Raw genomic sequence first — 17,882 nt, 5'->3', positions numbered from 1 at the left:
CTGTTATACCCGCACTCACACACATCATGAACACCTCTCTTCACACTGGTACATTTGTCACAGCATTCAAGCAGGCTCGGGTAACCCCATTGCTTAAGAAACCCACCCTAATTTAGCACATCTAGAAAATTACAGACCGGTATCCCTTCTTCCATTCGTCGCAAAAATACTTTGAGTTGTTTTCAACCAGATCTCCTCCTTTCTTACGCAGAACAACCTCTTAGACAACAATCAGTCTGGCTTCAAAAGCGGACACTCAACTGAGACTGCTCTGCTCTCAGTAATTGAAGCTCTGAGACTGGCAAGAGCAGCTTCCAAGTCCTCAGTTCTCATCCTGCTGGATCTGTTTGCTGCCCTTGACACAGTAAACCACCAGATCCTCCTGTCAATCCTAAAGATGAAGGGCATCTCGGGAACTGCACTCCTGTGGTTCAAGTCTTATCTCTCGGGTAGGTCCTTTAGGGTGTCGTGGAGGGGTGAGTTGTCTAAGACCCAACATCTAGCTACTGGTGCCTCAGGGCTCAGTGCTTGGACCACTTCTCTTCTCCATCTACATGACATCACTAGGATCTGTGATTCAGAAACATGGATTTTCTTATCACTGCTACGCTTATGACACACAACTCTACCTCTCATTCCAGCCTGATGATCCGACGGTAGCCGCTCGCATCTCAGCCTGCCTGACAGACATTTCTGGCTGGATGAAGGACCACCACCTTCAACTTAACCTTGCGAAGACAGAGCTACTTGTAATCCCGGCTAACCCAGCACTTCATTACAACTTCACCATTCAGCTAGGCTCGTCATCCATAACTCCATCAAGATCAGCCAGCAACCTTGGAGTTGTAATTGATGACCAACTGAACTTCACAGACCACATTGCTAGCACTGCTCGGTCATGCAGATTTGCCTTGTACAACATCAGAAGGATCAGGCCCTTCCTATCAGAGCATACTACACAACTCCTTGTTCAGGTGCTTGTTCTATCCAGACTGGACTATTGTAATGCTCTCCTGGCTGGTCTCCCAGCTTGCACTGTCAAACCTCTACAACTGATCCAGAATGCTGCAGCTAGAGTGGTCTTCAACGAGCCGAAGAGAGCACACGTCACTCCTCTCCTCAAAAAATTGCACTGGTTGCCGCTCGCATCAAATTCAAGTCACTGACGTTGCCTACAGAACAACCACTGGCACTGCTCCCTTGTACCTTAACTCATTACTTCAGACTTATGTGCCATCCAGAAACTTGCGCTCTGCAAGTATGCGGCATCTTGTGGTGCCATCTCAAAGAGGCACAACATCTCTTTCTTGGACCTTTACCATGACTGTTTCCTGCTGGTGGAATGATCTGCCTAACTCAACCAGAGCTGCTGAGTCCGTAGCCATTTTTAAGAAACTGCTGAAGACGTATCTTTTTCGGCAACACTTGATCCAGTAATACTAACACTTTCTCCTCTATTCTATCTAAAAAAATTAAAAAAGTACTACGTTAGATTGAACTGCGAAGGGTCATAACACTTACATACTGTTGTCCTACTGCTAGTTTTATTGCTTCTATTGTTCTCATTTGTAAGTCGCTTTGGATAAAAGCGTCTGCTAAATAAATTAATGTAAATATAAATTTACTATAGCTATGTTTGTGTGATGGACAGACCAACATTAGTTTACAACAAGTGTTAATCAGTGGTGATCTTTCCGTTTTTTAATCTACACTCTTAAAAATAAAGGGTCTTAAAAGGGTCTGTTGCAGGGATGCCATAGAAGAGCCATTTCTGGTTCCCAAAATAAACTTTTCAGTGTGCAGATCTTAAAAGAAACAAATTTTCTTGGTGTGAAGAACATTTAAAAAAAAAAAAAAAAATCCACCATCATGAACGTTTTGTGGAGTGGAAAGGTTCCATTAATGTTAAAGGTTCTTCATGGAACCATAAAGCAGAGATTTGTCACATGTAGAGAGTGAAAAGATTACCTATGGACACAGGTAGAGAGTGTAGAGATTACATGCGGACACAGGTAGAGAGTGGAGAGATTACATGTGGACACAGGTAGAGAGTGGAGAGATAGAGTGGAGAGATTAGAGTGTAGGATTTGAGGGCGAACCAAACACAAATTAATCTTCCAGGTGATTTGTTCAAACATAATTCCACACCGAACTCAACGCTCCAGACCTCAAATCACCAATCCAGAACCATAAAACCCAGGCTCCAGCCAGTCTACACTAGCCAACGAAAATAAGTAAGAACGTTATGGCCATGCAAGCTTCAAAGAGATGAGCCCAAATAAACGAAGAACGTTATCAAGTTAAATAGTTTGGAAAAGACTGATTGACAGATAACGGCAGAGGTTGTTTGAACCCAAGATAAAGGATGTAAAACAGACCTCCTTCTTCTTGAGGAGCTTTGAACGACCTCAGGGTTGAGATCTCTCAAAACCACAGAGATTGAGACTTTACATATAAAAATACATAAAATCATTGCAAAACAATGATTGACGAACTTATAATCAAACATCGTTCAACTACATAATTCTATATTGTGTCTACAACCTCTGTATGTGTCTATTATGCTTAGATCACATATAAGTCATGTAATTGTTATAACTATTAGATGTCAGAATGGAAGTGTGTCTTGTTTCCTATCAGTACGATCATATATTCTTAATTCAGAAGATGGCTTGATTGAAATCTGTATAAAATGTTTTGTGTTCTTATAATAGGAATCATGTCTGCTCGAGCTGCAGAGTAAAGGGATCACAGATAATGCATGATTTACGATGAGATGTGAAGGAAATACCACCTCTCAAATAAAGACAGTGTCTAATTGGTCAGAACTCATCCAGGAGGCTGGATCAACATTTTGAGTTTAAAATCTTAGGACCCGAAAAAAGATTTGGAGAAAAAGTGTAGATTTACACCAGGCAGACAAGTAACCATGTAGACGAGCGGACAAAAGAACCCAAATCAAGATCAGAAGAAAATGGGTTAAACAGCTTCATTCAAGCCATCTAACTACTCGTCTAACTTTTCTTTATTTTCTTAGTTTTCTTTTCTTTTCCATTGAGAGTCTTGGTTCTAAGTTAAGTTTTGCTGCAAAGTTTCATTTAAATGATTCGACTGCAAAGCCCGCTTCCAACTTCAAAGACTTTCCATCCATCCGCCAACACACCACGTGATTGGCCACCCAAGACATCTATCCTGGCACGAGGAGGCTGCCAGCCAATCAACGAACCCGGGAAACCCCCTTTTAAGCGGACAAAAGGAATCCCCAAAGGAACGCAAAGACAAGCAAGTAGCCTCCAGACTCTTAGCTGAACTGGTGCATTGATATAAATTGAATAACCCGCCTAAGAAACGATAGAAGGGTTAAATTGATTGATGGTTCGTTCAGGTCATGTCTTATAAGTGCATATAGAAAATTGGGATTCCATCACCTCGCTCTTAAAGCTCATTATTTCCTCACTCTTTCTTTCTGTAACTCGATGAATGTGTGTGTGCATGTGATTGTGTAAGATATTAGTTTTATATGTTAGAATAATCAATAAAGTATTGCTTGTATTTTAAAGATACTTGTTCTTGTGTTATGTGCTTACAAAATTAATGTCTTAAACTGCTGATCTAAGTTTCCTTGCTAATAAATAGTGTTTTCACTATAGTTTGGATATTTATATCCGCTGCAGAGCTGATAATTACGGCCTGTTCAAATGAACGCTGGACGAGTCTCTCGGCCGTATAAATGATTATTTTAAGATTCCCTATAAATGAATTAATAATTCCTTTTGAGCTAAATTGACCTGACTGACCCCTTACAAACATATTATATTATAATACGTTCTGAAAACAGGTAGAGAATGGAGAGATTATCTGCGGACACAGGTAGAGAGTGGATACCGGTGGATTACCTGCGGACACAGGTAGAGAGTGGCGAGATTACCTACAGACACAGGAAGAGAGTGGAGAGATAGAGTGGAGACATTACCTGTGGACACAGGTAGAGAGTGGAGAGATTACATGCGGACACAGGTAGCGAGTAGAGAGATTACCTGTGAACACATATAGAGAGTGGAGAGATTATCTGGGGACACAAGTAGAGAGTGAAGAGATTACCTGCGGACACAAGTAGAGAGTGAAGAGATTACCTGCGGACACAGGTAGAGAGTGAAGAGATTACCTGCGGACACAGGTAGAGAGTGAAGAGATTACCTGCGGACACAGGTAGAGAGTGAAGAGATTACCTGCGGACACAGGTAGAGAGTGAAGAGATTACCTGAGAACACAGGTAGAGGCTGAGGAGTTTGGCGATGGCAATGGACAGCTCGGAGTACCTCTCTCCCAGAAGAGCTTTCACTGGCGGACGGAAGTCGGAGTAGTCCGAGAGCGCCGGCAGAGACCCATTAACGGCCAGCAGATGCTCCACGCATTGCAGAGCTTTGGTGGGAGAAGCACATGAATCACACACATCATATCCCAGCTTAATCCCTGGAAGAAATGAAGAGTTGTTGATTTCTTCGATTGTGTAGATGGCACTCAGCGATTGTAGAAATGGGATCAGATCAAAACTGTAAATATAGAGAAAGACACTTCTTAGAATTTATTTCTTAGCTGACCAGCTGTAAGATTATTTGTTATTAAATTATTAGTTTCAGGGCAGCTTCAAAGTCTCTAAACAATCCCAGCCGAGAAATAAGAGTCTTATCTAGACAAAGCATCTGCCATTTTATAACAAAAATAAAAATGTATATACTTTTTAAATTACAAATGCTCGTCTTGTACTGTGATGCGCCATACATTACATAATCACGTTGAAAGGTAACGTGTGTTCCGGTTCAGAAATGAAGGGAAAGGCGAAAAACTCTCCTCCAACTTCAAAATCGTCCGACATCATTGTTTTACCTTTTATTTATTTTGTAAATGGTGTTTGACTAAGTTTTAGCACATTCACTTTATAAACACTCGGTCTGTACTTCCGCCTACATCTCATGCGTGACCTTTCAACGTGATTATGTAATGCGTGGCGAATCACAGCTAGTGCAAGATCAGCATTTGTGGTTATAAAGTATATAAATGTTTAAGGGTTGTGCCGAATTTTTTTTTTTTAAACAGACTACAAAACTACATTCCACATCAAAATTGAATTGCAAGGTTATCTAAGTATTCACAGATCGTCAAGGGTGCTCGTTAACAGACACATCTTTCTTATACAGTTTGTTTGAGTCAAGATGAAAACGGTTTCATTGTTTGTCAGCATTTTATTTCCATAGCACATTAACAAAACATTGAATGAAAATAATAACACTAAAATCAATACAATTACGAAATATTAATAATAATAATATCACTAAAATTATATAGGCCTAATAACAGTCTGTAGTTCACAAACACAGCACAAATCTGCCATCTTCAAACACTTAAAAAAACAACTTGTTTAACAAGAAATAGGCCTATTTTTATTTATTTTTCACTGTCATTAATGTAGGTCCACAAGAGAAATATTAAGCCAGTAAATTAACCCTCTGGGGTCTGAGGTGTTTTCTGGGCCCTGGAGGTGTTCTGACATGCTCTGACATTTGCATGCCTAAAGTCTTATTACAATGTATTCAGAACAAACTCTGCTACAATAATATGTCAGCAGCATGTATGTAAAATTTTGTAGTTTAAAGAAATTGCCGTTTATGCGTGGTTTGTGAAAAAACAAAACAAAAATATTGTCATGAAATAAGGTCATGAAACCCATACTGATTATTTCTTCACAAGAAGAAATTGTATCACAATTTGGAAATTGTATCACATAGCCTAGAATATTTGCTTCAAATCTATGTGAAAATCATCCTGCGTACTCATTCAGATAAAACAATACATTGATTTTTAATTTGTAAGACATGTTTTGTGTAAGAAAGCTTTATGCGAGGAGGCGTGAATCATCATGAATATTGATGTGTTTCACACCTGAGAAAGACAAAGACCCTCCCATAATGGCCCTATCAGGTGGGGCTGTGAGAGAACCAGAACAAAGAATGAGGAGAGTTTAGAATGGCGTATTGATTGTTTGGATTTATTTACAACACAACATAATCCAAAGATACACAACAAAGAACAAAAAGCACATTATTGAACACACTGATCTAAAGACTTGAACAGTCACTTTGTGCCATTCCTGAAACATAGTATATACCTGTCATTTCCAAGGAGTTTGATTTTTAATTTTATCATGTTCATGTACAGAGACTCATATGAATGTCAGCATGACCCATCAGTGGTATCTGGTCCCTTTAAAAAAAATTAAACAACTGTGAACATGCTGATATCAAGAGAAACTATAGGGCTGCACGATTTTGGGAATACATTTTAGATTTTCCTGGTTAAAATTGTGATTTAAAATTTACACAAATATATATATAATGAACATCAGGGGCCTGTACCATGAAGGTAGCTGAACAAACTCGGGGTTACAGGATTAGTTTTGAGTTGACAAAACCAAACCGATGCAATCAGGCTTTATTGGTACCATGACGCAGCTCATCAACTTTCTCTGTCAACTCAGGCTTTGATCTTAAGTTATGATTAATCCACGAGCGCGTGCACATACCAAAGTGACGTTGGCACCGAACAACCAATCGCGTTCGATATGGAGAGAGCGAGAGCGATATATTTTTTCCGCGGAGGAGCAAGAGATAATCATTCAGAATTACGATGAATTTAAATATGTATTACAAGCTCGAAACAATACGGTCTCTGCTGCCAAAGCAAGAGAAGACAGTTGGAGAAAGGTTGCTGTTTGCGTTAATGTGTAAGCTAAACAAATACGTTCTATATTCATGTAAAATTATGTAGGCTATAGGCTATGAATGTATGTGTGTGTGAAATATAGCCTATATTTTTATAATATATAAAAATGTGCATGTATATAGCTACTAATAAAGATTAATATTCATTGATTTTTAGATGCAACTCCAAACGTTCTTGGCAGCAGATAAAGACAATTAAAAATATAATTCAAAGTATTAAGTTACACATAACCTTTTATTATTTTTGTAAACATTTGATCACAAACACTTCTAGTTCTAGAAAAAAGAGTGAAATTCAGAAAACCGGTGGAGGGCCACTCCTCCAGAATACACTGAGTTGCTCTGATAGGAATAAGGGACGGCCGATTATGGATGGGATTGCAGGTGCTGTACAATCTGACCCTGTGCTGGCTCCTCTAAGCAAGTAACACTGGGTACGTGTGCGATACATTACTATTTAAAGTTTGAAATATGGCTGTTTGTATGTTCTGCAGTCGAGGGAAATGCAGTGTCCCTGTAGAAGCCAGCACACACACACAGTCTCCCACACAGAGGTCAGTATGCAGCAGACAGAACACCAGAAACATAACCTGCTTTATAACAGTTATGCTTTCTATTGGCCTACTTTTATTTATTAGGGTGGAGGAGATGATGAAGACACTCTGTGTTCTGGGACAGTTGCTGAGGTGAATGCACTGGCCTTTTTATTAAGGCAAACATTTGAATGTGGCATAAAACAGGGACTGGCCCTAACACATCTCTTTTATTGTAGGATTTTTCACAACCTGTCCCAGAAACTGAAGCCTCTACCTCAACAGGCTTCAGAGGAAATGTGAACAAGTTAAGGATTTAAAACCATTGACGTAAATTACAGGTGTTTGTCAAGGAACTTTTTGTGAGTTGATTAGCCTAAATAAATTGGAGATCAAACAGCTGGATTAAACTGATCTCAGTATGTGCACTTATTTAACCAAGTAACACTTTAGCATGAATATTTATTAATGCAACTTTATCTGGTCTCTTTCTCCCCCCATCCCACAAAACCAATAAAAAGTTTGAGACCTATCTGCAGTTTCAATGTGCTTTTATTAAGTGTAATATTGTATGGTGATTGCATCTACACCGGCACCAGCTGGGTGGTCAAGTGGCCCTGTCTGAGGGTCATCATGATGGTTATTTTGTAGGTTGCAAATTAACAGTGTTTTGTACTGTACCAAATTTAACTTGCTTTCCTCAAAGTGCTGACACAACACAGACTCACAGAAAGTAGATCATTGTTATATCTGTTAATGTTACTATTAATTTAAAGATTCATCTCACAGAAAATAATAATTTCACATGTTCACATCATCTCTACCTGAACATTAAGGGTGAAAGGACTTTCTATTAACATAATCTGCCTAATGTTCTAGAGAAGTGGAGATTGCAACATGTGTGCAGGCTATTTTTTCAATGACTCTAGGGAATTCATAAGATTAACCGAATAATAATAAAACATAGGCAATTTAAAATAATTCTTAACATGTAGTACTGTAGTAAATTTGTGAAATTAGCTTTTTTTTTTTTTTATAAAATAATTGTTCATGTGATGTCACCCTATCAATATATCTTACCCACAATTTTATAAAAGCCCTCTTTTATGGACATAGTCGATATATGTCCGGGGAACATTATTAATGAAACTATTACTCATGCAGAGCGAGGACCCCCTTGCGAATAGTTCCACAAACCCCGATCGTGCAAGTATGTACCACTTGCAAAAAAACGCAACACAATACCATTTGCGGTACAGTAATGAATTCGACGTGTTAAATTATTTATGTGCGGCTCAAGAAGTTCGCAAAGATAAGATATTCCTTCCGCAGAAAATCTGTATCTTTCATACAAACTATCAGGAAAGGCAAAGGGATTTTGTCTGGCTAAAAACTCTTTCTCTACGATGTGCTCGTAACAATTTGCGCTGAGATGTCCACAGGATTTGGAAGAAAATGTAAAGCCATTGCAACAGACACTGGGAATTAGTTACGTCACCTATATGTTTCTTTGCTCACAGCTGATTGGTCAAACTTCAGTCTGAGATCTCGATTCCAGAACTTAACCTGCCCCGGAGCAGGTTAGCCGTGCAGCGTAAGATACCATGGCAACGAACACCGATTAAAGCCGAGCTACTTTCATGGTACCTAAAACCCAGGGTTGGCGGAAACTAAGCTGAAACATAGCTGGCTAGCCACCTAAACCGGCTTCATGGTACAGGCCCCAGGTTTGTTGTGCCTTGTAGGCATATACAAAATAATAATAACAATAGCCTATAGCAGGCAGCCTATAAATTGTTAAAAATTAACACTTCAGTACACTACACTAGAGAAAAATATATGGATTATCATATGCAACTTCAAATGTTTGATTAGAGTAAACACTCATACTAGCTTACTTTTATATCACGCTGTGATTTATTATCAAACATAAAAAAAGCCTTGTGTCGAACATGTATATAAATTTAGCATTGAAAGGTTGCCAACCTGTCTATAGTTCATATTTCAACATGTTTCTGTCTATATATAATATATATATATATATAATATATATATATATATATATATATACATACATACATACTGTGACGAAGAGGCTGAGGCAGTCGGATCCATCTGCAGTATTTTATTAATACAGGTAAGCCAGCAGAGATAAGCAGACATAAAACTCAAAACAGCACACAGGTAAGGGCAATCCAAGAATAGTAGTAAAACAGGCGTGGGTCAGGGGCTGGCAGCTTAGGTTCAAAAACGAGATCAGAGTCCAAGTCAAAATCACAAGAGCAAACATGGGAAAAGGCTAGAGACAGAGTTTGGGTAAAACAAGACTTCACAAATGAACAATGAACAGAGCAGTCCACATAAAGGGGAGCTGAGTGTACACAGGTGATAATAATGCAATGATGAGGAGGTTAATCAGGAGATAATGAGCAGGAGTGGATAATGGGAAATGCAGTCCTTAATATGCAGGAAAGAGCGATCTGGTGAAACCAGGAGGAGGCGTTGTCGAGCGTTCCGTGACACATACATTTTAGTCTAGCACCAGTTTAACTAGTAGCTACAATGTGAAGTGTATGCAACAATAACATGCTTAGGTTACTATTATGAGTGGAAATGTCTTACCTTAAAAATCTTTCTCATTTTCAAATCTCGTTCTTCTAATTCTTCTGAGGTAAATCCGAGGTAAACAGCACAGCACAACACAAACACAGTCTTCCAAACTCGATGAAAAGCAGAGGGGTCCTGAATTCTCTGATTCTTTGCTTTTGAGGTAATGAGGGCATTCGCGTTCCTTCACGTGGACTATTTGCATGTAAATTGCTCGTACATGCATGGGTGTGGTCACATTAGAGTTAATGAGCTCGTATTTGAGAAAATGAAACCTTTAGCTTAAGTTCTGCCAGGAAGACTTAATTACTACGTCACTTATTACCTTCATTTCTATCCAATCACGTCTTTATACTTTCTGTATAAAAGATCAGTACTTACTCATGTTTGAGTTCGCAGATGCCGACGCGACAACAACCTCCACCCTTCCCACCACCACCAGGATGGTCCTGTCCATACCTCCCAGGGGGGTCGGCTGCGCCCCTGCCTTCGTCTTCAGGCAGGAGATGCAGATCCGCTACCCTCGGATTACGAACTATGGACGGGGCCTACGTCAAAGAACTTTATAAATAATGCTTGCTGGGCTGTCAATAAATGTATGCTTTGTTACATAATTTTATCTCCCGAGTCTTTCTGGTAGAACTGTACATCTCGTTGCTTTCATACGGATTACTTAAACAGAGAATATTTGTTTTTGATATGATTTACATTATTTAAAACTAGAGACTTCAAGTTTTGTAAAGACATATGTCTCATGTAAGTGTGGCCAGCTGAGTTACAGGTCATTTTCTGTCACGTTTCAGAATGAACTTCACATTGAGAGAGACGGCAGAACGTGCATCATGTTTATTTTCTTTATTTTACGAAAAACACAACATTTTGTTTTTATTATTAGTGTACACAAATTAAAGAAGACATTTAACAGTTTTGAAGGATGTATAACACTCGCCTGTATGCCTGTATGAGTCTCTTTTGCACTGATAAGAAAAAAAGTGAGCTGGTCGTGCCGGCGCGACCGCCGACCCCAGGGGGTCAAGATAGTTGCTATACCATTATATCCATTGTCTTCTCTGAGAGAATGCGGCGTTAATGCAGCGACAGATGCTGAAAGCTCAGATGCTTTAATTTCGAAAGGAATAAGTGAGCGCGTTTACATGCACGTTCTTAAGCTGATTGTGCTGAATAAACTGACAATGCGTGTCAATGCATGTGTGACAATGCATGACAATTTCCTTTATTGGAGCAAAGTCATAAGTTTAAGTATAAACCGATCAACTCAGCTAGGCATGTAAAACACATGAACCAGTGTTCTTTGGGATTATTGAAGTGTGCATATGTGATAGGTGAAATGACAGGAAAGCACCCTTACTGTGAATTTAAGTGGATCCAGACAGAGAGAAATTTCTTGTTGGCAATAGATTGGGTAATGAAGACATCAACTGCCCAGAAGAGGAATGGCATCCAATAGACACCTTGGACACAATTGGATGACCTCGACTTTGCTGATGACCTGGCACATCTTTCCAACAACCAGCAACAAATGCAAGAAAAGACCAATATCATCGCAACTCATTCAGCAAGCCTTGGACTCATTATACACAAAGGGAAGAGCAAGATCCTCAAAGTCAACAACAACAACAAGGCTAGAAGGAGAAGCACTAGAGGAAGTGGATAGCTTCACCTATCTTGGCAGCGTAGTCGACAAGTTGGGAGGGACAGAGGCGGATGTGAAGGTGCGGATCGGAAAGGCAAGGGCAGCTTTCCACCAGCTGAAGAAAGTATGGGGATCCTCTGAGCTGCCTAGGAACACCAAGATCAGGATCTTTAACTTTGGAGAGATCCTCCAAAGATGCTGGAGATGGGTTGGCCATACCCTTCGCAAGCCTGCATTAAGCACAGCAAGACATGCCCTCTTTTAGAACCCACAAGGGAAAAGGAAGAGAGGCAGGCTAAGGAACAGCTGGCGCCGCGACCTGGATGCAGATGTGAAGAGGTCTGGCCACACATGGGGACAGTTAGAGAAGTTGGCCCAGGACCGGGACGACTGGAGAACCCTTGTTCGTGGCCTATGCCCAAAGTTGGGCGGAAGGCGTAAGTAAGTAAGTAAGACAGAGAGAAAACTGGTAGGAGGACATATATCACAAACTCCCACTCTTTCTTGACCAAAGAAATTACAAAAACGTGTTCTCATCTTGTGCAGAAGTACAGTCAAAATGCTGCATCTATAATAGCATGAGTGGATAATATGTCCCACTGACATGTTGAAATACTCTTGTGTTTTTAATGCTTTATTTAACATCACAACAGACATAATAAATTGAATACTCGTTTCAGTGCTGCTTCAAAGTCTCGACACGATCCCAGCCATAGTATCTGCAGAACCAGATACAAGAATGATTAGGATGTTTTTACCTCACTATACTGGGAAATAACCTGATTTAGCCTATTAAGGCGAGACACAGCAGGCAAAAACATCAGGGTTTTTTTCACTGGTCAATTTTGAGATTTTGGCCTATTTGTCTTCAATAACATGTCTTCTTTCAGACTTGTGGTGAAAAAAAGTCCAAAATACACATTTAGGTCTTTATTTTACTCCACTTTGTCTATTTGCGTCTGTAGATTTCTCAGAAATTCAACAAAAGTTGGCATTCTAAATCAACGCGCTGCTCCGTGATCTCTGTCTGCTTTAATCTCACACACCGCTGGAAAGCTCTCTCTCTTCTGTACAATGCTGTCGGAACCAAATATGGTCATTTCCTTTTTATCAGCAACCAATCGTGAAAGTACAATGGGCATTTAACTCTAAAAGCAAAATCTCATTGGCTGATGTCAATTTCTGACAACGTGATTCGTTCAGATGCATCACGTGACGTGCACTGACATTTAGATGTGTGTTTTTGACTGTTTTTCTTTTCAGTTAAAGGCCATAAATGCTGTGTTTAAAAGTTTTGATGTGATTTTGGTGGTTTGTATTGTTGTTGCTAATGATTTGATGAGATATTGTGCCTGTAAATAGTTGTTTCCACTAAAAAAAAGTATGAATTTTTACATTACAAATCTTTAAATGCCTTTTTTTTCAAAATTAGTTTTTTGTCATTCTCCAGTATAAACACCTCAGCCTATGTAGCACCTATGTACACCAAACTTTCCAGTTATGCACTTAGCAGTATTCTGAAGATATGTTCAGAGGGATTTGTTAAATTATTCCTGGCCTGATTTATGTGACATTTTAATCCCAAAAATATGGCGAAAATCAATTTTTTAAGGCTATGGACAGTATATTTTGATTTCCTAGGTAACGAAAGCATATATCCTGAAATACCTATTTTTTCATCTTGTGTGTACTGTAAACAAAATGAAAAATTATTTTGCACCTGGCTTTATCATATGTTCAGATCTATCTACCAAAAATATATGCAAAATTGCACATATTTAATGAGATAATGCCTAATTTGCATAATTAAACATACAAATTTCAAAAACTTGTAATAATTTTTTTAATTAACTTGTGTAAGTAATCAACTGAGGAAGTTTCATGGTGATATCTATTATTTTACATTTTTACCCTATTCGCCTAGTGTCTCGCCTAGTGTCTTCGCCTAGAGATCCTCCAAAGACGGTGGAGTGTTTAATTCTGAAGTAAACACTCCACCTTCGCAAAATAGAAAAAGATTCTCATTCATAAAACAAAGTAATTAAACAAGCATATTAATGAGTAAATAAGCAAGTTAATGATCAAATAAGTAAGCAATCCTGAATTATTGAGGGAAACCCAGTAGCCTACTGCAACACATCGCCGCGATATAAAGTTAAGGCAACTAAACAACCAAGAGAAATATATACCTCAAATGTAACATTTGTTCTGTAGGCCTACATCAGCATCGGGGGGATAACATTATAATCTCGTTCACGGTAGAGAAAGATGCATGTAGGCTACACAGGGACCGTGAAGACACTAAATTAAACATAAAAACAGCCCTAATAATAATCACAAATACACTTTCATATGCAATGCATTTTTTTTCAAGTAGTGCAATTCAATAGACTTTTTTATTTCAAAAACATTTGTCATTATTTTACTTCCATACATTTGGACCTTCAACCCGTTGGACGCCATTGAAGTCCATATGGAGAAAAATCCTGGAGTGTTTTCCTCAAAAACCTTAATTTCTTTTCGACTGAAGAAAGATAAGACATGAACATATTGGATGACGTGGGGGTGAGTATATTTTTAATTCATAATTAATATAGGTGTACAAAATTCCCCGCCTCACGCATGCGCGAGTCGAACTTGTTCAGACTTGTCTGATGTATGCGCAAAAGTTCAGTCGGCACTGCAGCATCCAGTACACGGAGTTTTCCTGTCATTGTTTATAAATAATTTTTCTTTGTGTGGTATTGTAAGAGACTGTGCGTTCATAACTACCTAAGTAAAAATATTTAAAGTCATTGTAGATGTTTTTCAGAGAGTGTTAGAGCGTGATTCAGTTTATTTTTCCTCAGAAATGTTATTGTGTCAACATGTACATACAATCGGCGGTGCAATGCTCACATATTCAACGAGTCATTCTGTTATATTTTCTCAACGATGTTTATTCAAGGGAGTTGTTGTCATATGGTGATTAAAAATATGTAGCCTATACAATGTCTTATCTACGGTGGCCGAGAGAGCTCAACGCGCTGCAACTGAAGAAAACACATGCAAATAAAAAAAAAACACATGCAAATAGAAAAAAACACATGCAAATAGAAAAAAACACATGCAAATAGAAAAAAACACATGCAAATAAAAAAACACACAAGCAAATAGAAAAAAACACATGCAAATAGAAAAAAACACATGCAAATAGAAAAAAACACATGCAAATTAAGAAAACATCTTCATCAGTTTCACAACACACGTGTGCTCCAAATACTCACAACACAACCAAATACAGAAACGCGCTGCAAAAGTTCACAACACAACCAAATACAGAAACGCGCTGCAAATAAAACAGAACACAACGGAAATGTTTCCAGGGAACCCAATAAGTGACGGACCCGGCTGTTACGTGCTTGGTGCTTACTGCCATAGACATGTATAGAAAGGCTAGATGGCTTACCAGCGCTGAGAGCCAATGGGACCCGACGACGTCACACGGCGGCCATCTTAGGACAGGACCGCTCGTCCAGTTATAACATTAAAGTCTATTGTGCATGTAGTGCTGAAATAACTATATTTTGCTCAATTTTCAACCGATTTTCAAACGGCTTGGTGTGTCATAAACGTCAGGGATGCCATGAAACACATAGCTACGCTGCAATGTTAAGCGTTTCTCAAAACGTGAAGCTACAATTTAAACATCGGCATCAGCACAAATCATAGCCACGTTAATAAGGTTTGTAATAAACCAAACCGTTTGTAAATCCGTCAAGAATTCAGCTAGTTACGAGCATTTTAGTTGGCGTATGTCACTCACCTTCCGTCCACAGCAGCAGGGAGCAGCAGCGCAGTCTCCTGACCTAAGATGGCCGCCAAGTGACGACACAGCTGACTCCGCCTTGAGCCATCTAGCCTTTCTATACATGTCTATGCTTACTGCTTATAGCTACTTTCATTTTATTTATTATTATTTTATTTTTTTGCAAAACATACAGAGATGACACGTTTATGACATACAACTTTGTATACAATATACAAAACGTATTTACAATATGTTCAATGTTATAAGAATACTAATCAGATAAGAACAATGAGCTGAAGACTCAAATAAATAAATAAAAAGATAGAGAAAAAGAACATGAGGGAAAGATATTAATCTATACATCAGTTACATTGTACACATTTTGTCATGTTACGTTAAAATAAGTTTCATAAGAAATGTTAGAATGCAGTGTCCAAATATGAGATACTCACTCACACACAGATATAACGCATATTTTAAAAACTGTGTTGTATAAAATCTATATTTATTTGCAACAGTTATGTTAACAGCAATAAAACTATATTTCTGGTAAGAACAGCTATTCAGCTGACGGACACCGCGCTGCGTTGTCATGGGAACGTCCCAGGTGAAAATAATGAGGAAATTACGTTGTCTTTCGTTGCTCCCTTCATCAAGTCCGTTCCAAGCGGCTACATAACGGCACACAAGTGCCCTGCTCCCTCCAAAGTCCCCACTTCAAGGGCTCTACCGCCTGCCCTTCTAAGGGCGTAGGGCATAGGGATGCAATAAGCACGTGTACCAGCCGGGTCCGTCACTTATTGGGTTCCCCGGAAACATTTCCGTTGTGTTCTGTTCTATTTGCAGCGCGTTTCTGTATTTGGTTGTGTTGTGAGTATTTGGAGCACGTGTGTTGTGAAACTGATGAAGATGTTTTCTTAATTTGCATGTGTTTTTTTCTATTTGCATGTGTTTTTTTCTATTTGCATGTGTTTTTTTTTATTTGCATGTGTTTTTTTCTATTTGCATGTGTTTTTTTTTACTTGCATGTGTTTTCTTCAGTTGCAGCGCGTTGAGCTCTCTCGGCCACCGTACTTATCGGCTTAAACAATAGCGCACAAGAGTGCTAGAGCAGCGCACACACTTTTGTAATCTGACACCTCTTGTTAGCAGTAGCAGCGGCAGCCCGGTCTGTTTAATGTAGCTGCATTTAGAGTAGGCTATATATATATTTCAATAAGCTCTACTTTGCTATTACTTCATACAACTTTAACTTCTCCATGTATATTTATACAGGCATTATCTGTGTATATTCTGTCATGTCATATTATCATTTATATTTATCATTCTTAATTTGTTCTCTCACAGAAACCACTTTGATGTAGGCTATATCCACGCAAACTGTATACAACTTACAATTGTATGGCCTAATAAATATCGAGAATGGACAAGTTCACTCTGGAGTAGCTGCAGTTCCCACAATAGGTTTTAATTCTGAAGTGAACTCCTTTGAATAGAATAATAATAGGAAAATTTCTATTCTATACATTTAATGTAACCTAGAACTATTAAAAAAAAACAATGCATTGTCCCTGTGTTTTACTGTAATTCTCAGATGATAACAAGTGAGATTTCAATGAACTGAACGTTAGTTCACGCTAGTGTTAGTAAATATGTGAATGATGGCGATTCACAGGTATGAGGATACTCACTCGGTGCAGACAAAGGGCTGAGGTCTGGTTCTCTTGTGGAGGTTGATCACTTTAGAGTGGATCGAGCTCAGGATGGCGATGTTGACATCTCCATCCATGTACGCTCCGCTCAGGGAGCTGGGAATATCACAGCGGACGCAGAGACTCAAGCTCAGCATCAGCAGGGCCAGCACACGCAGATCCATGCAGGACACCATTGTGAAAGAAAATGAGCGCACATCAAACCAAGCATCTATTTATTGTAAAACTGGTTCTGCTTTTCAGGTGACGTGAGCTGGAGGGCTGGCAGTGTCTGAACGATACCTGTTTCCCCAGAAAAATCCACCCGTTCCGGTACATTTCTGCAGAACTGGAGGAATGTGGAGTTACAGTAACAGTTGTTTACGTTTTGTTGGAGATCAAGTCATGGCAGAACTGAGAAACTTTAGGATCTGGTTCAGCGGTCTGTGATCAATCCACCGTCAAACCTGACCAAAGAAACATTTCTGATGAAAGGGGGATCGGGGAAATGACAAACCAATTAACTGAAACTATTTCTATAAAGTAAAAGTGGTGAGAGTGAAATGTAAAGAGGTTTGAGGCGTGCACACACAGAGTGTATCGTGTAATACAGTATAATGTCCGACATCTTGACCTTTCATGCCACTGAATGTCTCCTGTATAGTGAGATATTTTATCTGCTAAACCAGTGATGATGAAGAATGATGAAGTGGACTCATGTGTTACACATTATCAACCTCAACCTGACACTTAAATAATGATAAGTGTACATCACTGCTCACATTTTGCTAAACTCCTGTCATTATGGTGGAGGGAGATTTCCAATGA

The 17,882-nt window shown here is 39.0% G+C and overlaps 1 protein-coding gene across 1 annotated transcript in view; it reads right to left on the bottom strand.

Annotated features, from left to right (window-relative positions):
• The window catches only part of olfcb1 (olfactory receptor C family, b1), a 32,832-nt gene extending 15,502 nt beyond the window's left edge, over positions 1 to 17,330 (bottom strand). Inside the window, exons 1-2 of the mRNA XM_079584876.1 lie at positions 17,055 to 17,330; positions 4,262 to 4,553 (exon numbers count right to left, since the gene is read on the bottom strand). Of these exons, the coding sequence (XP_079441002.1) occupies positions 4,262 to 4,553; positions 17,055 to 17,251 (489 nt within the window). The 5' untranslated portion in view covers positions 17,252 to 17,330. The remainder of the gene's footprint in view (positions 1 to 4,261; positions 4,554 to 17,054) is intronic.
• Between the last annotated feature and the right edge of the window lie 552 nt (positions 17,331 to 17,882).

The sequence above is a fragment of the Phoxinus phoxinus genome (assembly GCF_949152265.1).
Source record: "Phoxinus phoxinus genome assembly, chromosome: 16".
In the NCBI taxonomy this organism is placed as follows: Eukaryota; Metazoa; Chordata; class Actinopteri; order Cypriniformes; family Leuciscidae; genus Phoxinus; species Phoxinus phoxinus.
This window is presented reverse-complemented; position numbering and strand designations above follow the sequence as displayed.